The sequence below is a fragment of the Gracilinanus agilis genome, chromosome 4, assembly GCF_016433145.1.
Source record: "Gracilinanus agilis isolate LMUSP501 chromosome 4, AgileGrace, whole genome shotgun sequence".
NCBI classification, from domain to species: Eukaryota; Metazoa; Chordata; class Mammalia; order Didelphimorphia; family Didelphidae; genus Gracilinanus; species Gracilinanus agilis.
This window is the reverse complement of record NC_058133.1, coordinates 237,337,800-237,362,268: the sequence shown is the minus strand read 5'-3', so window position 1 is coordinate 237,362,268 and position 24,469 is coordinate 237,337,800. Positions and strand designations below refer to the sequence as shown.

At 37.2% G+C, this 24,469-nt stretch overlaps 1 protein-coding gene across 1 annotated transcript in view; it reads left to right on the top strand.

Moving 5' to 3' along the window:
- Positions 1–24,469, top strand: part of GAS7 (growth arrest specific 7) — a 306,684-nt gene that overhangs the window by 180,569 nt on the left and 101,646 nt on the right. Inside the window, exon 2 of the mRNA XM_044676359.1 lies at positions 7,442–7,562. Coding sequence (XP_044532294.1) covers positions 7,442–7,562 — 121 coding nt within the window. The remainder of the gene's footprint in view (positions 1–7,441; positions 7,563–24,469) is intronic.

Sequence of the window (24,469 nt, the reverse complement as noted above, 5' to 3'; positions counted from 1 at the left end):
GATAATCCTCATAAAGCTATTTGCAAACTTTGAAGGACTGCAAATTCTAGTTATTCATTCTATAAAAAAGAGATAATAATAATCCCGACCTCCACAGACTGTTGTAAGGAGAAAGTGAGATAATATTTGTAAAATGGTTTGTTCAGCTAAATACTTCCTTTCCATTTTGCTAAGGGTATAGGAACCAACATACTCCATGATTTGTTGATTAGCTAGATATGTCAAGAAAAAAAAGAGGATATAAAATCATCAGCCTTTTGTAGTACAGAGAGGGGAGGCATAACAGTTTTGCAGGCTTTGGCTGAGTTCTTATGTCAGTTAGGAGTTTAGAATCTTGGGGAAAGAGTTTCAGTTGGACCTGGGAACTCGTGGAGGGAACCGGGGTCCAGCTGAGCTCCTTCTCCTTCTTGAGATTGAAAACCTAGCCTAGCTTTGGAGTGTTTTTTGAGATTTGTTAATTTAAATAAAACCTTTGAATCTTCATACCCTACCTCATTTCCTACCTTAATTTCCCTTACCTAAATATCTGATAGGAGTGAATAAGGAGAGTGAATCAGAGAGTTAGTTCAAATCTGTGAGAGTTTAGCCCTACCCTTGCAGTAATTTATCTAGAGAGGTTTTGTAGCCATCATCCTAATCCCTTTTGATTTCAAATCACCTTGAGAGCTGAGTAAAGGCAGAACCTTTCTCAGACTCCATTCCTGCTTCCCTTCCCCCACATGAGGTTTCTCTAAGGAGCTGTTAAGGCTTCCTTGATCCTTTTACCCTGACAATCTAACCTGAGAAGACAATAAACCCCTTTGTGTTTAAACAGACCTTTTGGTTACTTCATTAGTTAATTAGTAAGAAAGGGAAGAAGAGGAATAGAATCAACATACTCTGGGTTTGAGGGAAGCCAAGGTATCCATCTTGAAGGAAGTGTAATTTCAAAACAAGTCCCTTCCTGTGATATTAACTAAAGCCTGCAGTTAATTTCAATCAGTCTATTTCCCTTCAGTGTTTGTCTTTAGTCCAAGTCCTGGTCTGTATTCTCTGCTGCTGTTTGCCTGTTTAGATTAGTTCATCCTCTCCCTGGCAATCCTTGTTACCTCAGTGTTATACTCCCTGAACTCAGATATTCCCTTATTTCTCCTACCACCTCAACTGCCATCCTTCATCTTTGAACCTTCCTTAACCACTATATTGCCTTAACTTCCCTACTACCTAGTCTATTCACTTGAATACCTTCAGCCTTGGATCCCTTGCCTTGTCTTATTCCCTGGTCCTACCAGTTATTACCCCTAGCTTCAGCCTCATATTATATCCTGCACCTCCCTATTACATCCTACCTAATTCCCATATTACCTCCCTAGCAAGTCCCTTATCACACCCTTCCAATCCCCTATAAAACTTTCTATCCATAAAGGATACAATAGGAAGAAAGATTTTTTTTAAATCTTATCCACAATTTCCTTTGACCCATTCTACTATCCCTTTTGTGGATGACTGCAGATGGGCAAGGAAGGGACTAGGAGAAGATATTATTATGCTTGTGTGTGTTTTTATAAGCTGTCCTTTCTTAAAATTGATACTTGAGTATGCAATATAAAGACCTGCCTAAGAAGAAAATCTAAGAGGAGAATAACATCACAGCAACTATAAGTAGTCTCAAAAAACAACAACAGAAACCTTGCCTTCCATCTTAGAATCAGTATTAAGTATCAGCTCCAAGGCAGAAGAGGGTTAAGGGCTAGGAAACTGGGGTTGTGACTTGCCCAGGGTCACACAGTTAGGAAGTGTTTGGGGTCAAATTTAATCCCAATACCACTGAGCACCTAGCTTCCCCTTTTTGGACTTTCTTTTAAAGAATACATTTTGAAAGAAGGTAAACTGTAGGAGACCAAAGAAGCCTATATCATATCCCAGACCTTAATTAAATCTAATCAAGTGGACAGGCTTTTGTTAAGCATTTCCTATGTGTCCAGCACTTTGTTTTGTGGTTGGAAGACTGTTGTCCTTACTTCTGGCCTGATAAGCTATAATAGGACCCTCTACTAAGCAGCAATTGTCTGCTGTAATCATTTGCAGGATTAGAGAGTATTCCTTCTTTTATCTCCATCTATGTTTCTAGGAAGATAAGGCAACCAAAATGGTGTTTGGTCTAGAGATAGACTCAATGTTAAGTGAGAAAAAGGAAATGCTCTTTGTTTTAAAGTCAAAGGACAAGGCTTTGCCATCTCTGCCCAGTGCAGAATCTGCTGATTGCGAGACCCCAGGCAGCACAGACTTTGTCTAATTTTTAAAAATTTACATGAGTATTCCTCAAACAATAGTCCTTCCTCTGAAAAAGATAGAGACCCTATGTACAGTGTTCTGCTTTCATGGCAGCTGAGACCCCACTTTATTGTATTTGTTTTATTTTTTAATCTTCCTGAGAGATCTGTAAGCATGAATCCTTCCCCCTTAAAAGCCCAGGGGGCTCTGTGCCAGCCATTGAGAACTCACCCTTGGCACTCTCCCACATATTGTTATAGTTCTGAAGGATTCTCCAGGGAGTTGTGGTTACAACTGGTTGGAAGAGTGACTGATCATGTCAGCTGTGTAAAGAACTTTACAAGGGGTTGTGGTTTCTTGCCAGTTCTATGCTTGTCTTAATATTGTTGCCTGTAGGCATGGAATGGAAAGGGATTCCTCCCTTTAGCCATGGCCTTTGCTTTGCTTTTGGCCTTTTTTTTTTTTTTTTTTTTTTTTTTTTTGTAGTGAGCTATCAGAACATCAACATTTTCTTAAGCAGTTTGTCTTTACTTAATTGGGTAGTTTTAGTGAAGCCCTCTATTTTTTTAAAACCCAACCCATGTTCTGGATGTTCTCTCTGAACTTTTCCTTATAGGAAGTAACAACAGTTAACTTAACCAAGTGACATCATCTACCTCCTCCTCCTCACTACCACCACCATCATCATCACCATCATCACTAGCATTTATTTGGCTCTTTCTCTGTGCCAGGCACTGTGCTAAGCTCTTTACAAATATTATTTTATTTGATCCTCACAGCAACCCTGAGAGGAAGTACTATTATTATCCTCCTTTTAAAATGGGAGAAACTGAAGCAAACAAAAATTAAGTGATTCAACCAGAATCATCTAGTTAGTAAGCATCTAAAGCTGGATTTTAACTAAGATCTCCCTGATTTCAGACCTGGAGATTCCATCTGTGCTTCACCTCTGTAAGTATTTGTTGGAATATGCAGCATTCTTGAATTATAGCTCCTCTGCATTTCCCTTAAGAGTAATGAAATTAAATTTTTTTTTTAATTCTTTGCCTTCTGGATGGGTCATCTTAATCCTTGTTTGGATATAGTTTAATATTGCTTCCATTTACATTATTGTAAATAAGCCACCAGGTGGTATGGGTGAGCTAAGCAGATTGAGATGTCAGTCACTTCTGAGCTAAAGGACATGTCTGAGCATGCTCAGATGTCAGCAGTTTATTCCTTCTTTGTGTGCCACTTCTCCAGCAGCTCAGGGGATGTCTTCCAAGCAGCTTACATCGCCTCTCTTCACAGGGATAGTGGTTTCTTTCAAAACTAAATGGCATATTGCAGGAAAAGGGAAAGGAAAATGCCTTCCTAGGCTTACATTAGGTTCTGGATTTACTGTTCATTCTCTCTCTCTTTCTCTCTCTCTCTCTCTCTCTCTCTCTCTCTCTCTCTCTCTCTCTCTCTCCCTGTCTGTGTTTGTCTATCTATCTATGTCTACTTGAATGTCTGACTATCTGTGTAGATGCATATTTATTTGTTTTACCATTCCTTCATTCATTTTTTAAAAATTCTTTGCCAAACATAACAGTTTATTCCCAAGCCTTTCACTTTGCCCAGTGATTCTACCCCATAGACCAAATAATTAATCTCTAAAGCAAGAAAACCTCTCTTCCAACCTTTTATCTAGAGAGAAAACTAGAAAACTAAGTAAATTGACACAAGTTCAAAACTCTCTGGGTGCAGCTGGGTGGCATAGTAGATAATGCTCTAGGCCTAGAGACAGGAGGTTCTGGGTTCAATTCTGATCTCAGATAATTCCTAGCTGTATGATCCTGGGCAAGTCATTTAACCTCAATTGCCTAGATCTTACTGCTCTCCTACATTGGAACTGATATTTGTATCGATTTTAAGACAGAAGATAATTTTTTTTTTAATGAAAGAAGGTCAATATGGTTTTTGTGGTAGTTTTTTTTGTTTTTGTTTTTGTTTTTTACTTGCACACCTGGCTACTTGGCTAATAATTAGAAAGGGAATAAGCCACTTTGCCAGGAAATGAGAGGGGAAATGATATCAGTACTAATCCTTTGGTTATATCTTACCATCGCAGGGCTGCAGATTCTTAGAGACTACTATAGTATAGTAATCATCTCAATTCTCCAGCAGGTCATCATAACTTCCTTTTGGCTGTTGTTCCCAGCCATGTCCCATAGGCATCTTTTTGCTTATAATGAATTCTACTACTCTCCTTTTTTCTTTTCTCATGCTTACTTACTTTTTCCCCTTTAACTTCTCTAAGGTCAGAATTTGTAGCTCTTTGAGCAGTCTGACCCACTGACAAGTTCAAAGGTCCCTTGAAGTTTAGGGAATGCTGAGGATAAGACGTCTTATAATCAGAGAGCACCTTCCCACCATGTCTCCCTGTTCCATGACCAAACTTTTTGTTAGAGCTTAAAAAGTAGATTAGAAATAGCCATTATACTATTATCTTGATTCTGCTTACTTTTGTTCTGCATCAATTCCTATGCATTACTTTTTCTCGTGTTCTGATTTTTTTTTTTATTATGGCATAATACTATACTGTTTCAGTTACAAACTGCAATTTGTTAAGCCATTTCTCAATTGAGAACTAACCATTTTATTGACAGATTTTTGCTACCACAAAAGGTGCTGCTCTTAAAATTTTTATATACATAATGTAATAATTAAAATGTGCTTGACAAATACAAGAATTTTTAAAATTGTGGTCACCATTTATAATAATTAAATATTAACTCATGAGACTGTTAGTAGCTTTATTACAGCAAAATAGTGATAGTAAGAGAGGAAAATGTAGGAAGGAGGTAGAAAATATTGCCTAGCTAAAAATACCCTAAATATGGTCCAAGTACTTCCAGACAGCAATTGCAAATCTGAATGCAAATCTCACCAGCCCACAAGTGTCTTCAGCCAAGCATTTCAACAACCAAAGACCAACACCAAAGAGGCTGGTCCACAAAGGGCAGTCTCTTATGCCAAAGAGGCAAAAGTCTCATCTGAGTAAGGGTCCCTCTTCGGCCTGTGTCTCCACTGCAGAAAGCCAAATCTTCACCAGAATCAAAAATCCAAATCAGAAGCCAAAATCTGAAGCTGCTAAAGACACGGAGCCATCCAAGAACTTGATCTGCCAAAAGACCATAAAGGAGAACCCCCAGGGTCCCAGAAGCTCCCACTTATATGCAGTTTTCTCCACCCATCAGCTTTCTTCCTCACATCTCGGAAATCAATCACAGTCTCCCAATTTGCCTTGCACTACCCTGGGGTGGGGCAATGCTTGTGGTCTTTTAGAGTATAAATTTCCTTTTCTAGTAAAAGGTTCTTACTAAGTGTTAATGACTAACTAAGTGTGAAAGGCAGGACACTTCAGGTTATTGATTGATTAATTATAGACAAAGAGAGTTTAAATTCTCTTTCACAATAAAAACTTATTTTCTGCTCTTAACCTCCTTAGGGTATATACCCAATAATGGGAGCACTGTGTCAAAAAGTATAGATAAATTAATAGCTTTTATTACACAATTATAAATTTTTTTCAAGAATATTTAGTCATACAAATCTCTGAGTAAAACTGAGTGTGGTTATGGAGAAAAGAATACTAGATCTAGAGTCTAAGAATATGGGTTCAAAGTTTTTTTTTACATTGTTTTATTTTTTCCACTTATATATACAACACTTTTTCGTGTTCATTTTATGACATTTTGAATTCTTACCTCCCTTAGATGGTAAGCAGTTTGCTATTGATTATACATGTACTATCATAATACAAAACATTTCCATATTTGTCATAATGTGGAAGAAGACATTTTTATTTTTTTTTAAACACACCCAAGAAGAAAATAAAGTGAAAAATGGGCTACTTTGATCTGCATTCAGACTGCATCAGTTGTTTCTCTGATGACAGAAAGATCATTGTATTGCTGAGAATAGCTAAAATAATTCATAATTGTACATTATTGCTGTCTTTGTGTATTATGTTCTCCTGGTTCTTCTCACATCACTCTGCATCAATTGTTCATATTGGTTTTTCCTGATAATCCTTGATGATAATTCCTTTTCCAGCTGAATATTTCCATTTTATCCTGTACATATTATTTTTTGTTGTCTTCCTTACTAGATTGTGAGCTCCATGAGAGTTGTGATTTTTTCTCCCTAGTCTTTCCTTGTAATTCTTCTATTGCTTAATACAGTACCTAGTACATAGCAGGTAACATTGCCTAGGGCAGTGATGGCAAACCTATGGCACAGGTACCAAAGATGGCACACAGAGCACTCTCTGTGGGCATGCCCTCTCCCCACCCCCACCCCCACTCTCCAAGTTCGCTACTAGAAAGGTAGAGGGACTTGGGTAGGGCTGTTCCCTTCTGCCTTTCCACCATACCTCATGACATTTTTTTACTTTGCCCACCCCTCTGACCAGTAGTCCAATGGGAGCATATGGGGGGAAGGTGGGCAGCTTACAGGAGGCAGAGTTGGAGGGGAGCAGAGTGCTCAGGCCACTCCCCTCCCCTTCTCCACAATCACTGAGGACATTCCTTACATCTCCTACCCCTCCTGAGGTTCAATGAGAGTGTTTTCTCCCTCCCCAGTGTGGGGTAAGGTGGGGGGGACAGGGCTCACCATGTGGGGGGAGGGGCACAACATGATATGGTGGGACTGGCATGGCACTCAGCCTGGGGGAGGTAGAGATGGTGGTGGGGTATGGTACTCCATCTCTAAAAGTTTTGCCATCACTGGCCTAGGGCAAATCAATGTTTTTGTCTTGGCTCTGTGAGACTAATAAGTAATGATAATATACTGACAGGTTGAAACATCATGTCATCCATGTATTTGTTCATATATATATGTAATTTAGACACTGACCCAAACGATTGTCTTGAATCCTTTAGATTACAATTACTGGGGGGGGGGGAGGGGAAGTATTATTAGGTGGCTCAGTGGATGGTGAGCCAGGAGATTTGGGGTTCAAATTTGACCTCTGACAGTTCCTAACGGTGTGACCCTGGGCAAGTCACTTGGCTCCAGTTGCCTCACCCTTGTTAATTTCTGCCTTGGAACTAATACTTAGTATCCAATTTTAAGACAAAAAGTAAGCCTTTTTTTTTTTAATTACTATATTTGTGTGGTGACCTTTTTCTTTATTTTACCCTGCCTCCCCAAACCCCAACAGAAGCCTGGAATGGTTCCCCCCCAGCCTACAGAAGAGAGTCAGACTTACTTATTGCCGCCTGGCTGGCAGAGCTACCTGTCTCCTCAGGGACGCCGATATTATGTCAATACAACCACCAGTGGTAAGTATTGTTTATGAGACTATCATGTCCAAACTTCTCAGAGCATTTTCTGGATCACTTTCCCACATCTTTAGTGCTCTATCCTCTTAAATCTTTTCTGAATTACGCGGTTACCCCTGAAATGCATGCTAATTCATAGATTTCCATCCAAGCCACACTTGTGATTTTTAGAATGCTTGTTGGAGTAAGGGTTGCACCAAAAGTCTGAGTCGACCCTAGATTTGAAGACTGCAATGTCAAGCTGATATAGGAAAAAATAGGATGAAAGAAATGAGAGAACTGAAATAAAGTGACAGAAAGTTTGATTTTTGTTGGAAGATTATGGATGTTCATACCAAAGAAGCCTATTCTAAACCTTTGCCCCTATCCAAATCTTATTGATTCTGCAAGGCTCACATTCAATCCTATTGCCTTTGTGAAGCTTTCCCTGATGTTCCAGCCCATATCCTTATGCCAGGTTCACCTCTAACCTCTCATTTCCCCCAATACTGTCATCTCAACTGGTACCAGGTAGCAATATTCATTCCATTTATTATCTAAGAAAACATCTGAGACCCCCAGTGGTAGGCAACTTTGTCATTTGTTCCAATATGAGGAGATAGCTGGCGGTGCCTTCTGTCCTCTTTAAAATGTACTTTCCTTCACTTCTCTGCAGGCTAGTTTTTAGGAGTTTAGAAGTTTTTTCTCTTTAAAAATAGAATTCTAGATTTTCTGAGAAAAGAGGAATGGGGGCCTACAGACTATAGAAGTAAACGCTTTCTCAAAGATTGATACATTGAATAATATAGAAATATGTTTTGCATGATAGTACATGTATAACCTAGATTGAATTGCTTGTCAGCTCCAGAAGGGGGTAGGTAAGAAAGGAGGGAGACAATATGGATCATATGACTTCAGAAAACTTATGTAGACATTTGTTATTAAATTTTTTTAATTGACACTAACAAATTATGACAGACATCTGAGCCTTCAAGGAATATTGTATTTTCTCTCCTTGAACATTCTCTCCTTTCTTTTCCACTTAATCAAATCCTCATCCAGTTGTCAATGTTTTAGACTAGGTAACCCAGATCAAAGTTCCATGGAGCTAACAATCTTGACTTTTTCTCTATTCCTGTGGCTGAGACAAGTCAGAAACAGTGTGCCTTCACCTGGGAAGAAGTCCAGTGTATCTTTACCATCCTCCTCTAGGGCTACCTGAACTCTTCCTTCATTCTGTGACATTCTGATAAGCACAATTTTGTACTTCTTTTGCTAAGCTGTTAATTCCCTTTCTAATTTTTTCTTCCGTAGCTCTCCTTTCTTTTCCCACTTTTCCCCAACTCTAACATTCTGATTTAAAATAAACTCTTGCATCTTCTCTACTAGGAATTCTAATTGATTTTTGTACCCAAGTTGTGTTTTCTTTGAAGCTTTGCTCATAGATATTTTGGGGTCAGTTCTTCTAGGTTTGTGTATTGAATGTATTTGTCATGATAATGGCTTTTTACAGTGGAATTCTTTTTTTTTTGTTATTATTATTATTTGCTTATCTTTTCCTCTCTACTTCTTGCCTTTGAAATTAATGTTAGGTTGGTTTCTGCATACTTCCGGAAGGAATACCTGGGCTAGTTCTACTGCTGATCCCTGGTGGTACTGAGTGTTATGTTATTCTAGAATCTTATCCTTTTAAGCACTGGACAAAAGATCTTCCCTGCCTTGAAGAGCTCACAATTTGTGTTTTATCTTGGAAGTTATAGAGTGACATGTTAAGATGTACTTTGGGAAATCATTTTGGTCCCTGGAGTGGGGAAAGACTTTTAAGAGTAGGGAAACCAATTAGGAAATTGTTGAAAAATCTAAGGTGGTACTTGTATAAATGCAGAAAAGGGGTTGTATGCAAGAGATGTAATGTAAGGAAGAAATGACAACATTCGGGAACTGATTGGATATATGGAGTAAAAATGAGGAGTCCAAGATGGTGATGTAGTCATCTGAAACTTTGGATGAGTAGAGAGTTTATTACAAATACTTTTATTGATGTCATACAGTAATAATAAATAGTAGCACTAAGATTTTTGAAGATGAGAAAACTGGTCCAGGGAAATTGAAATGGTTTATTTTTTAAGTATTCAGAATTTATGGCATGAATGATTAAATATTTTACATCCTGGAAACATTAAAATAATCAGAAAAATCATGGTAGATCATTTAAATGAAAGCAGAATATTGCACTGTCACCTAAAAGAAGAAAAGTATAATATGACCATAATAAGCTCTTATGGTAAGAAGTCATGTAGATTACATTTGTGTGTGTATGTGTATAGATGTATGGATGTTATTTATGGATGTATTGATTACATTTGTAGCCTGACCAAAGGGTCTTTGAGGCCATATGCCAGACAGTTGGTGTTTTTACTTGATTTCTCATTTTAATTTTTCTTTAAACTAGGTGATTCTCATTTAGCCTATTTTATTACACAATTAACTAATGTGAGTTTCAGTGTAATTATTTTCAGTAAAACACTTTTAACAGCTTTTCATGAGCCTTTATTTGTCACTAAATAATTGGATATGCCTCAGACTCCTACACAGAAGTATAGCACTATTCTGAGTTAATAAAAGCTATCCTGAGAGGCTTCCATACCTTAGGTATTAATCTATTTTATTCTGTTCCATCTGTGTTCAACAAATGTGAGATCTTCACTAATGTTTGTATTCAGCACTTTCTCTTATTTAATAGGCTTTCCATTTTATGTTTATACCCATTTCTTATTTTAGTATCCTTAAAAAAGTATCATGGTAATTGGGGTGTTGGACTAAATGTACACAAAACATTTGCTTATGTGTGTCTGGCTTTGTTGTTGTATTTTTCTCTCGGCACATCAATATTTTCTAGGTTGTAGTGTTTTCTGTCTGAAGAGGAAGGTGGACCCTTGTCCATATGTCCTCTGGACATTCCCCAGGTCTTTTTTTTTTTCTTTAAAGTAGGGATTGACAATGATGTCTCATTTTTCAAAGAAGACACGTAAGATGATCCTGAGCCTGGAATGTTAGAAAGAGACTTGAGAGATTATCCCCTCCAACCATCTTATTTTTGAGATAAGGTAACTGAGACATGGAGTGCTGAAATGAAATAGACATGGGTATACACTAGGTGTCTGGAATTCTAGTCCCATACAATTTCTACCATTTTGTGCCTCCTAAATGAAGTTGTCAGGAGTGAGAAAACTATTTTGACTATCACATTTTTTTTTTAGGTGGAAAGGTCTATCACAACTTAACAGTTGTTCCTGTTAAAGAAATAAAAAATGCTAAAGAAAAAAATTTTTTGGTCGCTTACTTATCTGGATATAGTATGTTATTAACAAAAAATGTTTATCATGTAACTAATTAAAATCATAGAATCTCAGAATTATAAAATCATAGATTTATTGCTGGAAGATATATTAGAAGCCATTTAAGTCAAATCTCCTTGTTTTCCAGCCTAGGAAACTAAGGCAACATGAAGTAAAGTAACTTATCCAATGGTACACATATAAATCAGTGATCTTACTCATTTGAGTTCCCTATAATGCATTTTAATAACAGTAATATATATTTATGTAACCTAATTGCTAAGTGCTTCCACATAAGCATTCTATTTCATCCTTCCAACAACTCTATATGGAGGCATTACAAGTATTGTTATCCTTCTTTTATTGGGAAGAAAACTGAGAGAAGAAAATTGGGATGTTAAGGCAATTTTTTTTAAAGGTAAAATTTATAAGGTCACAAAATTAGTAAATGATAGCTGTAGAATCCTAAACCAGGTGTTCTGACTCAGAGTTTGATGTACATTAACATGGCAGAGCTAATATTTCAATTTATCCCTTTTGGATTTGGAACATGAATATCTTGTATTGAATCATATAGGCCTGCCATTTAGAATAAGCTGTATGAGCTTGAGCAAAGCACTTCAAACTGCCCTGAAACTGTCTTCACATAATGAGGATTGTGGATGAAATGAACTTCCAATTCAAACTCTTCTAATATTATAACAGACACAGATTCTTAATAAATGTTTGGATAACAATGAAGAAAGAAAAGTAGAATAAAATAATAGTCTTAATGTTAATAATTTTCTGAAGAAAAAATTTGAAATTTTATCAACTTGAAAGTTACTGCAAGTTTACATAAGAAGAAATGAGGGAATTTTTTGGAGATTTTTAGAGGTCTTCTGAACACTTTTTAAATAAGCTAAAAGTTGATCCATATTACTGGTTTCCTCTGGACATTTAAAAATATCTCTTGAAAAGCCTTTTTTATCTCTAGATACATCTCTTTGTAATTTGTTATAGATTTGTTATAGATTTTATTTCCTGACGTCTTTAGTAAGGGAAACATGTTTCAACAACTTAGGCTGTGGCCCTTTCAAGTTACTGAATTAGATGTTTCTTTGTATCCCAAACACTTAATATAATGCCTGGGACTGACTGACTTGTGTATCTGTTGAGTTGGAGGCATCTCTTATCCAGCTGTCACTTACTACCTTTATGACCTTGGGCAAGTCATTTAACTTTAGTGAGTCTTTTCCTCATCTGTACAATGAGGAGTTTAGATTAGAAATTCTTAACTTTTACAGACCTCTTTGGCATTATTAGTATGATTTGTTGCCTATTGCATTTTGCAACTGAAGGAAATGGGAAGTTTCAGTTAGAGAAAATAAGGACGTAATTATATTTCCTAAGTTCACAGGTCCCCTGAAAGACTCCTGGGTTAAGAACTTTTGCATTAGGTGGCCTCTAAATTCTCTTGGAATGCTGAATCATATTATCCTAAGCAGGTTGTTTACATTTATCCATTAAGGAAGCTCACATGCTTGAGGCACTATGGTTACTTATAGAGATATGATAAATAGTACCAATATTTTTTCTTACATGTTTTTGCTTAACCATCAGATGAGCCATGAGGAATCCTTCGTTAATTATCACCACAGCATAAGAGAGAAAATATAGAAATTATAGAGAGATTAGTTTCAAGTCCAAATAATTTAGGGGTTTAACGCCAACATTATTAGTAGAACACTGACATCATAGTCAGTGGGTTTAGTAACCATCTGATTCTACCTGTATGTAAATCATTTAACATCTGTGGGCCTCTCTTTCCCCTTCTATAAAATGAGATTGAATTGGATGACCTCTAAGGTTATTATCTGAGGAGTTTCTGAATTAATTTGATGAGCTTATGTGACAGTGAACCTGTTTGGTTTGGACCTGTTTATCAGTTGGGGATGAATTGAACAGCTCAGATGGATGTGGAACAGAGCTACTGACCTATGAAAAAGGAGTCAGTTGTACAATTGTTTTCCTTTTTTCTCTTTTCCCTTTTCCTGAATAGAGACAAGAGATCTGAGAATGGATGCTAGTCCCTTTGGAGCACCTAAATATTGACAAAGTCCCCTCAGGACCTGATCAACCCTTCTATGCCTTAGTCCTAGAGAAGTCAGTTACTTAGTTCATGGATGACAGCACCAAGATCTTAGAATATGGAGAGTTCCTGGACCTCTCAAGTATGTACTGATTGTACATATTCTTAGCTGCTTGACCTCAGGAGAGAGGAACCAGCAATCAAATCTCAGGAGTTTCTGAGCCCTAATCTACAGATAAAAGGAAGTTCCTAAGAAGTTCCAATGTTCAAGCCACATCTTCAGCAACCAAGTGTATTAGAAACAAGCCTATTAAGAGAAGGGAATTCCTGGACAGTTGCAGCCTTTTTAGGGATAGAAGAGGATCAGGTATCAGAGACCATAGGATTATAGATATAAATTTGGAGTAGACCTTATATGTTAGCCAATACAGTCTATTCGTTTTAGAGATGAGAAAACTGAGGCCCAAAGGGTGGCATGACTTGACCAGGTTCACAAAGATAAGTAAATGTCAGAACTGGGACTTGAAATTCCATCCTGTTTAACATTTCTACTATATCTGACATAAGTAGGCAATTTCTGTCTCTTGGAGAGGAGGATTGTTTCTATGGTCCCTGAAATAAAACAGCATGAGTTAAATGCCACAATAGAGAGAAGAAAATATTTTGTCTTCCCCTACTACTCTGAGTTATTCAAATGGTATAAGCCTGAAAATAAGGGAGTTGCCTCCCTAGTAACCAAACATTTGCTGTCTAAATCATAAGGTATCATAATATGAAGCTTGATCATAATGGAGATGAGAGAGGAAATAAAGACTCCTGGGTATTGTTTTGATTTGGGGGCTTTGAAGGAATTACTATGAGTCCTTTATTATGTTTTCTACTTGTAAAAGTATTTAGGACTCCATTACCTATATCTGTGAAAGCTAAACATGAGCTGTATTTGTTCTGTATTCTGATATTTTCCAGAGGGATTTACAGATGGGGGCAAAATAAGCCAAAAAGATGGTTTAAATACCTGCCTTTAGGATTGTACCTGGTTCACATAAACCCTGAATTTAGCATTTAGCATCATGAATTATATTAAAGTTTGTGTTTATTTTTCACAAGCTAAGCCTATACATGTCTTCTCTTTTGAGTCAACAAGTTCCCAGTATCTCTTTTAGAAGATGATATGATGGACTTCCGGTTAAGATGGCGGCAGAGTAAGGAGCAGCTGCTCCATCTCTCCTAACCGAAGCATACAGGACTCCTCAAGGGGACATAAAAACGAATCCAGACGAACAAAGGAACCCCACAACAAGGCGCAGTGTTGAAGGTACACAGAATCCGGGCATTTCCACGCTATAAAGGGGTGAAACAGCTCTCACTAAAATTCGAAAGGAAGAAGCCCCTCCCCCAGCCCCCACACCACACACCTCGCACAATGCCTAGGCCAAAGCACAAGAGTGAAAACAGGATTGGGGCAACCAGTTAATCACTAGCAGCCCCAGGGCTTGTACCTGTGTGCTACAAGAGGAGGGACCCCAAGTGGCTGGGGGGCTCACAGGGACTTTCCCCAAGCGTCCACATGGGTGAAGGCACAGCCTCCCGCTAGGACAAAGATCTCTAACACACAGACTTTCCCGAGTGCCCGAAGGCATCCCCTCAGGTGCGAATAAAGATCTCCAGCCCACAGACTTTCCCTAGATTCTGTGTGGGTGAAGGCAGTGCCCTAAGAGGTCTACGCCAGCAAAGGCAGTGCCCTAGGCTTGAATAAAGTTCTTCAGCCCAGGCTTGGACCTCCAGTAAGGACCCGGTGCTGACCAGAACACAGCTGTGGAAGCAGCCCCAAAGACTGCTGAAGGAGCCTCGGGCAGAGGGGCAGACCGGGGTCTACCAGGAGGCCTGACCCTGAGGATAAGGAGACTGGAGCCCCGGGAGCTTAGAAAACTCAGGCAGACCTTGAGTGTGAAGACAAAGCGGAAAAGGGGCAGGGCTAACGATGGCAAGCCAAGAACTCCAGAAGAAGAAAAAGATTATCAAGAAAAACTCTGGAACACTCGACAACTTTTACACAGAGAAAATCCAGACAACAGAGGAGGACAAACAAGTAATTATATCCAAACCTTCCCCAAAAATTGAAAGCTGGTCACAGGCTATTGAAGAGTTCAAAAATGAGATGTTGAAAAAGATGGAAGAGATCAGGCAAGAAAATAACAGCTTAAAAGGCAGAATTTTGCAATTGGAAAGTGAGGCTCAGAAATCAAATGAACTGATAAACAAGTTGAACACCAGATTGAAAAGGAAAACCAAAAGATTATAGCCGAAAACCAAAAGAGTATAGCCAAAAACCAGTCCTTAAAGGCTAGAATTGAAAAATTAGAACACAATGATCTCTCAAGACAACAAGAACAAATAAAACAAAGCCAAAAGACTGATAAAATAGAAGGAAACATGAAATATCTTAATGAGAAAGTAACAGACCAAGAAAACCGGTCGAGAAGAGACAATTTGAGAATCATTGGTCTTCCAGAAAAGGCAGAAATTAATAGAAACTTGGACTCCATACTTAAAGAAATTATTCAGCAAAATTGCCCTGAAGTTCTACAACAAAAGGGCAATATAGACATTGAAAGGATCCATAGATCACCCTCTACACTGGACATAGAAAAGTCAACACCAAGGAATATAATAGCAAAATTTAAGAGCTTTCGAGTAAAAGAAAAAAATCTTACAAGAAGCCAGAAAGAGACCATTCAAATATCAAGGAGCACCAATCAGGATCACACAGGATCTGGCAGCCTCCACGCTAAAAGACCGCAAGGCTTGGAACACAATATTCAGAAAGGCAAGAGAGATGGCTCTTCAGCCACGGATCAACTACCCATCGAAACTGACTATATACTTCCAGGGGAAAGTATGGGCATTCAACAAAATTGAAGAATTCCAAGTTTTTGCACAAAAGACACCAGGATTAAATGGAAAGTTTGATACCCAACCACAAAAACCAAGAGAAACATGAAAAGGTAAATAAGAAACAGAGGGAAAAGAAAGAAAACTTATAACTCTTTAAATTTGACTCTTTAAGGGCTTAAATAAGATCTAATTATCTGTATTACTAGGTGGAGAAATGGTATGTATAATTCTCTGTAGTGAACTCTATTCACTAGTATAATATTCACTATTATAGCAACCAGAAGAATAATTCATAGGGAGAGGATAGGATACTAAATGGTCTAAGATGACATAGGGGATGGGAAAGAGGGGGGGGGAATAGTAGGGGACACCAAGAGAAATCTGAGTAAATAAGAAAAATAGGATATTCTATTACACACAAAGAGGGCATGGGAAGGGGAGGGGATAAATACTATCATAAGAAGGAGAAGAAGAGAGCATTAAGAGGTAATAATCAAACCTTACTCTGAGAATAATCAACCCGGAGAGGAAAGAGTAGCTTTGTTATCCATTCGGATAAAAAAACTCTATCTAACCCTACTGAAAAAGTCAGAAGGGACAAACCAAAGGGAAGAGGGGAGTGGGGAGGTCAAAAAATGGAGGGGAGAAGAAGGGGGAGGGAATTCATTAGGCCTTTAAAAATAAAAAGAGGGGAATAACAAGGGAGGGGACAGAAAGGGAAGTCAATCAAGGGAGGGGATAAGGGACACCGGCTCAAAGCAAACCATTTGGTTTAAAAGAAAATACTGTAAGAAGAAGGAGTGGGTCTAGAGGAAGATACAAAGATGTCAGTGAATGCACAACTGATAATTGTAACTCTGAATGTGAATAGGATGAACTCGCTCATAAAACGGAAGCAAATCGCAGAGTGGATCAGAAACCAAAATCTTACCATATGTTGTCTACAAGAAACACATATGAGGCACACACAAGTTTACGGTTAAGGGCTTGAGCAAAATCTTTTGGGCGGCAAATGAAAAAAAGAAGGCAGGAGTGGCTATTATGATCTCTGAAAAAGCCAAAGTAAAAATAGATATGATTAAAAAAGACAGGGAAGGTCATTACATCCTGATTAAAGGCAGTATAAACAATGAGGAAATAACACTGGTCAATATATGTGCACCAAGTGGTGTAGCATCCAAATTCATAAAGGAGAAACTGGCAGAGCTCAAGAAGGAAATAGATAGTAAAACCATACTAGTGGGAGATCTAAATATTCCACTTTCAGATCCAGATAAATCAAACCAAAAAATAAATAAGAAAGAGGTAAGAGAGGTGAATGAAGTCCTAGAAAAATTAGATTTAATTGATATGTGGAGAAAAATAAATAGGTTCAAAAAGGAATACACCTTTTTTTCAGCTGCACATGGTACATTCACAAAGATTGACCATGTAATAGGACATAGAATCATTGCAAACAAATGCAAAAGAGCAGATATAATAAATGTAACCTTCTCAGATCATAATGTAATAAAAATAATAATTAGTAAGGGCACATGGACAGGCAAATCAAAAACCAATTGGAAATTAAACAATATGATTCTCCAAAACCAATTTGTCAAAGAAGAAAACATAGAAACAATCAACAATTTCATTGAAGAGAATGACAATGTTGAGACATCCTACCAAACTCTGTGGGATGCAGCCAATTTCAGGAGAAATTTATATCCTTGAATGCATATATTAAAAAATTAAGGAGGGCAGAGATTAATGAATTGGGTATGCAACTCAAAAAATTAAAAAGTGAAAAAATTAAAAACCCTCAGATGAAAACTAAATTAGAAATACTAAAAATTAAGGGAGAAATTAGTAAAATCGAAAGTAAAAGAACTATTGAATTAATAAATAAGACTAGAAGCTGGTATTTTGAAAAAACAGATAAAATAGACAAAGTACTAGTCAATCTAATAAGAAAAAGGAAAGAAGAAAACCAAATTGACAGTATCAAAGATGAAAAGGGAGACCTCACCTCTAATGAAGGGGAAATTAAGGCAATCATTAAAAACTATTTCACCCAAATATATGGCAACAAATATAATAATTTAGGAGATATGGATGAATTTCTACAAAAATATAAATTGCCTAGATTAACAGCAGAAGAAATAGAATACCTAAATAATCCCATATCAGAAATAGAAATTGAACAAGCCATCAAAGAACTCCCTAAGAAAAAATCGCCAGGGCCTGATGGATTCACAAGTGAATTCTATCAGACATTCAAAGAGCAACTAATCCCAATACTATACAAATTATTTGATATGATAAGCAAAGAAGGAGTCCTATCAAATTCCTTCTATGACACAAATATGGTACTGATTCCAAAGCCAGGTAGACCAAAAACAGAGAAAGAAAACTATAGACCAATCTCCCTAATGAACATAGATGCAAAAATCTTAAATAGAATATTAGCAAAGAGACTCCAGCAAGTAATTAAGAAGATCATCCACCATGATCAGGTGGGATTTATACCAGGCATGCAAGGATGGTTCAACATTAGGAAAACCATCCACATAATTGACCACGTCAACAGTCTAACAAACAAAAATCACATGATTATCTCAATAGATGCTGAAAAAGCCTTTGACAAAATACAGCATCCATTCCTATTGAACACATTGAAAAGTATAGGAATAGAAGGACCGTTCCTAAAAATACTAAACAGTATATACCTAAAACCATCAACAAGCATTATATGCAATGGGGATAAATTAGAAGCCTTCCCAATAAGATCAGGATTAAAACAAGGATGCCCATTATCACCTCTATTATTCAACATAGTACTAGAAACACTAGCAGTTGCAATTAGAGAAGAAAAAGAAATTGAAGGTATCAAAATAGGCAAGGAGGAGACTAAGCTATCACTCGTTGCAGATGATATGATGGTCTACTTAAAAAATCCTAGAGAATCAACTAAGAAGCTGGTAGAAATAATCAACAACTTTAGCAAAGTTGCAGGATACAAAATAAATGCACATAAATCATCAGCATTTCTATATATTTCCAACACATTAGAGCAGCAAGAGGTAGAAAGAGAAACACTATTTGAAATTACCCTGGACAATATAAAATACTTAGGAATCTATCTACCAAAACAAACATAGCAATCATAGGAGAACAACTACAAAACACTTTCCAAAAAAATAAAACTAGATCTCAACAATTGGAAAACCATTAATTGTTCATGGGTAGGACAAGCTAACATAATAAAAATGAACATTCTACCCAAATTTATTTACCTATTTAGCGCCAGACCTATCAAATTACCAAAAAACTTGTTTACTGAATTAGGAAAAACTATAACAAAGTTCATTTGGAATAACAAAAGATCAAGAATATCAAGGGAAATAATGGGAAAAAATGTGAAGGAAGGGGGCCTACCAGTACCAGATATTAAGCTATACTATAAAGCAGCAGTCATCAAAACAATATGGTACTGGCTAAGAGATAGCAGGGAAGATCAGTGGAATAGACTTGGGGTTAATGACATCAGCAAGACAGTGTATGATAAACCCAAAGAGCCCAACTTTTGGGACATGAATCCACTATTTGACAAAAACTGCTGGGAAATTTGGAAAACAATATGGGAGAGATTAGGTTTAGATCAACATCTCACACCCTACACCAAGATAAATTCAGAATGGGTGAATGACCTGAATATAAAGAGGAAAACTATAAATAAGTTAAGTGAACACAAAATAGTCAGATCTCTGGGAAAGGAAAGATTTTAAAACCAAGCAAGAGTTAGAGAAAATTACAAAATGTAAATTAAATGGTTTTGATTATATCAAGCTAAAAAGCTTTTGAACAAACAAAAACTATGTAGTCAAAATCAGAAGGGAAACAACAAATTGGGAAATAATCTTTATAACAAAAAAACTCTGACAGGGGTCTAATTACTCAAATATACAAGGAGTTAAATCAATTGTATAAAAAATCAAGCTATTCCCCAATTGATAAATGGGCAAGAGACATGAATAGGCAATTCTCAGGTAAAGAAATCAAAAGCATCAATAAGCACATGAGAAAGTGCTCTAAATCTCTAATAATTAGAGAAATGCAAATCAAAACAACTCTGAGGTATCACCTCACACCTAGCAGATTGGCTAAAATGAAAGAAGGGGAGAGTAATGAATGCTGGAGGGGATGTGGCCAAATTGGGACATTAATGCATTGCTGGTGGAGTTGTGAACTGATCCAGCCATTCTGGCTGGCAATTTGGAACTATGCTCAAAGTGCTATAAAAGAATGCCTGCCCTTTGATCCAGCCATACCATTGTTGGGTTTGTACCCCCAAAGAGATCATAGATAAACAGACTTGTACGAAAATATTTATAGCTGTGCTTTTTGTGGTGGCAAAGAACTGGAAAGGGAGGGTATGTCCTTCAATTGGGGAATGGCTGAACAAATTGTGGTATATGCTGGTGATGGAATACTATTGTGCTAAAAGGAATAATAAACTGGAGGAGTTCCAGGCGAACTGGAAAGACCTCCAGGAACTGATGCAGAGTGAAAGGAGCAGAGCCAGAAGGACATTGTACACAGAGACTGATATACTATGGTAAAATCAAATGTAATATACTTCTGTACTAGCAACAATGCTAGCTCTGAGGGATTTATGGTAAAGAATGCTACCCACATTCAGAGAAAGATCTGCAGGAGAGGAAACATAGAAGATAAACAATTGCTTGAATGCAGGGGCTGAGGCGGACATGATTGGGGATGTGGACTCGAAACTACCACACCAATGCAACTAACAACAATATGGAAATAGGCCCTGAACAAGGACACATGTTACAACCAGTGGAAGTGTGCGTCGGCCATGAGTGGGGGGATAGTGGGGGGTGAAGGGGAAAGTAGGGGCATAAAGTTTGTAAACAGGTTAAAAATGAATATTAATAAATGTTTAAAAAATAAAAATTAAAAATTAAATTAAATTTTAAAAAGAAGATGATATGATGGTATATATTAAAAATCCCAGATTTTCAACTAAAAAATTGGTTGAAATTTTCAATAATTTTAGCAAAGTAGCAGGATAAAAATAAACTCACATAAATCATCAGCATTTCTATATATCACCAACTAAGTCCTGCAAAAGGAACTAGTCAGAGATAACCCATTTCAAATAAACACAGATAGAATTAAATATCTAGGAATTTACCTACCAAAACAAACCCAGGAATTACATGAACATAATTATAAAATACATTTACAAATATTACAAATAAATTCAGATTTAAATAATTAGAGAAATATTCATTGTTCATGGTTGGACAGAGACAATATAAAATGACAATCCTGCCTAGACTAATCTACCTACTTATTCAGTACCATCTATCATTAATTATCAAAACTATGTGGTACTGGCTAAAAAATAGAAGAGTAAATCAGTGGAACAGAACAGACATACAAAAAGCAGCAGTAAAAGATTATAGTGACCTTGTGTTTGGTAAAAGATTCAAGTTTTGGGGGTAAGAATTTACTATTTCGTAAAAGTTGTTGGCAAAACTGTAGGCAGTCTAATAGAAACTAGATATAGATCAATATCTATAGGGAGCCAGCCTCTATATGATTTTTTGGGGTCCTGAGTGGCGTGGTGGCATAGGATGATTAAAGCAGGAGAAAGAAAATGAGAACAACTAGACTAGTGGTTAGCCCATGCTGTTCTGAATTCGGTGGGCTTGGGAGTTTATTATATACTGATTTCAAACAAAGAACACAAAAAAAGAGTTACAGCAGTGAAGGGATAACAAATAACCCATTGATGTTTAAAAAGTAAAGGTGCAAAGACAAATGGCCAAATTCCAACCACCAATTTAGTAGGGGATAACTCTGGGAGCTGAAATACCCCATGGAGATGCTCACCAACTGAGTTCTGCTAAAGGCGCCAGTTCTAATCTAAGTATGCAATCTTATCTAAGTAATGTTTGTTAGGATTCGGGCTTCCCAATTATCAAGGAGAGGAATCATCAACTCAGTAGATGCTGGTCTGCCACTTCAAAGCTCTCCAATAAGAATTCTAAGAAAGGCGGGGATCAAAAACTGAATCAAGAGGGCAGCTGGGTAGCTCAGTGGAGTGAGAGTCAGGCCTAGAGACAGGAGGTCCTAGGTTCAAACCCGGCCTCAGCCACTTCCCAGCTGTGTGACCCTGGGCAGGTCACTTGACCCCCATTGCCCACCCTTACCACTCTTCCACCTATGAGACAATACACCGAAGTACAAGGGTTTAAAAAAAAAAACTGAGTCAAAAGAGGAGCCTCAGATTTTTATCTTAGATGGTCCATTCTGTCTGCATCCTGACATGCAGTGCAAAAAAATCATACACGCAGTTTTACTTGCCGATGATTTTGTAATGGGATCCAGATAAAATATCTGTTACAGACTCTGTTTCTCTAAATGACTCCTAATAGCCTCTTGGAGGGATCAAGTTGGTTTTGGATTAACCTACCTGCTGGTACCAGAGCTTTTCGGGGCTCAGGTGACCAGAACCAAACACAAAGACTGCTTCAGCCTGGATTGCTCACGTAGGGAATCCAGATAACAGGCCCTAAATTCGATCCTATTTCTCCAATGGCATTTCTACATTCAACAGCTCTCAACAAATATCTTGCACCATTTAACAAGATAAAATCAAAATGGATCCATGACCATAAAGGGAGATATCATAAATTAGAAGAACATATTACCTGTCAGATTTATAAATATAAATATTTGTCAATAAAGAGATAAAAGGCATTATGAGATGGAAAATGGATAATTATGAATACAGTGAAATAAAAAATTTTGGTACAAATAAGATGAATATAGCCAAGATTAGAAGGAAAACTATAAATTGGAAGAAAAATATGGACAGTGTCTCAGACAGAGGTGTCATATCTAAAATATAGAGAGAATGCTGTCAAATTTTTAAGAATATTAGCCATTCCCCAATATATGTGGTCAAAAGATGTGAACAGTTTTTGGATGAAGGAATCAAATATATATATATATGAAAATGGTCTAAATCATTATTGATTAGAGTAATGGAAATGAAAACAACCCAAGGTATCATCTCACACCTATCAGATTAGTTAAGATGACAAAAGGGGAAAATGGCAAATGTTAGAAGTGATGTGGAAAACTTGGAACACTAATACACTGTTGGTGGAATTGAGAACTGATCCAACCATTTTAGAGAACAATCTGGAATTATACTCAAAGAGTTATAAAACTGTGTTATTTTGACCCAGCAATAAGGTTATTTCCTAAGGTGATCAGGGAAAATTGAAAATAACCTATATGTTCTAAAATATTTATATATTCTTTGTGGTGGCAATGAACTGGAAATTAAAGGATGTCTATTAACTGGGGAATTGCTAAACAAGTTGATTGTAATAGAATTGTACCACAAACCTAAACCTGCTTAGTAGGCAGCTAGGTTTCTGCTTTTTCCTCTGATATACACAATACACAATTTATACATATCTGTGTGTAGATTTTAGGGATATAGGTTACTTAACTTTCTGAGGCTCAGTTTCCTCATTTATAAAATGGAGATACTGTGAGGAATCAGAGTTAGTAGATAGGTCAACTTTTTAGTGAGGACTGCCAGATTCAGGCCTTACCTCTGATACTTTCTACCTAGATGACGATGGGCAAATAAGTCAGCCTCCTGGCTCCCCGTGTAGCTCAGACTTTTAAGTTATCTAAAGTTACTTAACTCCATTGCTAGAGGGAATTTCTAAAGGAGAGATTTGCCCACACCAATGAAATTGTAGGTATAATCCAACAGCATGGTACCTTCTTCTTAAAGTTATTGTATCAAATAAGAGAGTATACCCAAAACTCTGAAAAAAGTTCTCTATAAAATATGGCTCCATTTCCTAAGCTCTAGAACCATTATATTGCACTGCTGAATATGGGCATATATGTAGGTAGTTAATAAAAGACAATTATTTTCTGCTGCACCCTCTTACTTGACAGATAAAGAAACAGTCTAGAAAAAACAAGATCATGCACCTGGTTAATGACTAGCAATTTAGTTTCCAGTCAGTTTTATTTGTTGTTGTTTTCATGATGATGATAAGTCATGTCCAACTCGTGGTCCTTTGGACCATAGCACACCAGTGCTTTCCACAGGGTTTTCTTAGAAAAGATACTGGAGTGATTTGTCATTTCTTTTTTCCAGTGAATTAAGGCAAACAAAGTTTAAGTAACTTGCCCAGGATCACACAACTAGTATATGAGCCATTCTTTAACTTAAGTCTTCCTGATTCCAGGAATTATGTTAATTGTATCAATTATATTAATGTATTACATCTGAGAAAAGATATTATCCCTGCCATTGAGGCATTTGCCTGATGGTGGACACATAATAATTAGAAAACAAAACTGTAGATGGAATCCATCAGAGTTAAGGAAATGGATTGTGTACCCCTGTGGGCTGTGCTAGGCTAAACATAGTCTAAGAAAGACTTTCTAGTGACGGTCATTCTCTAGTGCAGGGGTCAGCAACTTTTTTGGCCGTGAGAGCCATCAACGCCACATTTTTTAAAATGTAATTTCCTGAGAGCCGTACAGTGCTCACAGTGCGCGCTCCTGTAAACAGC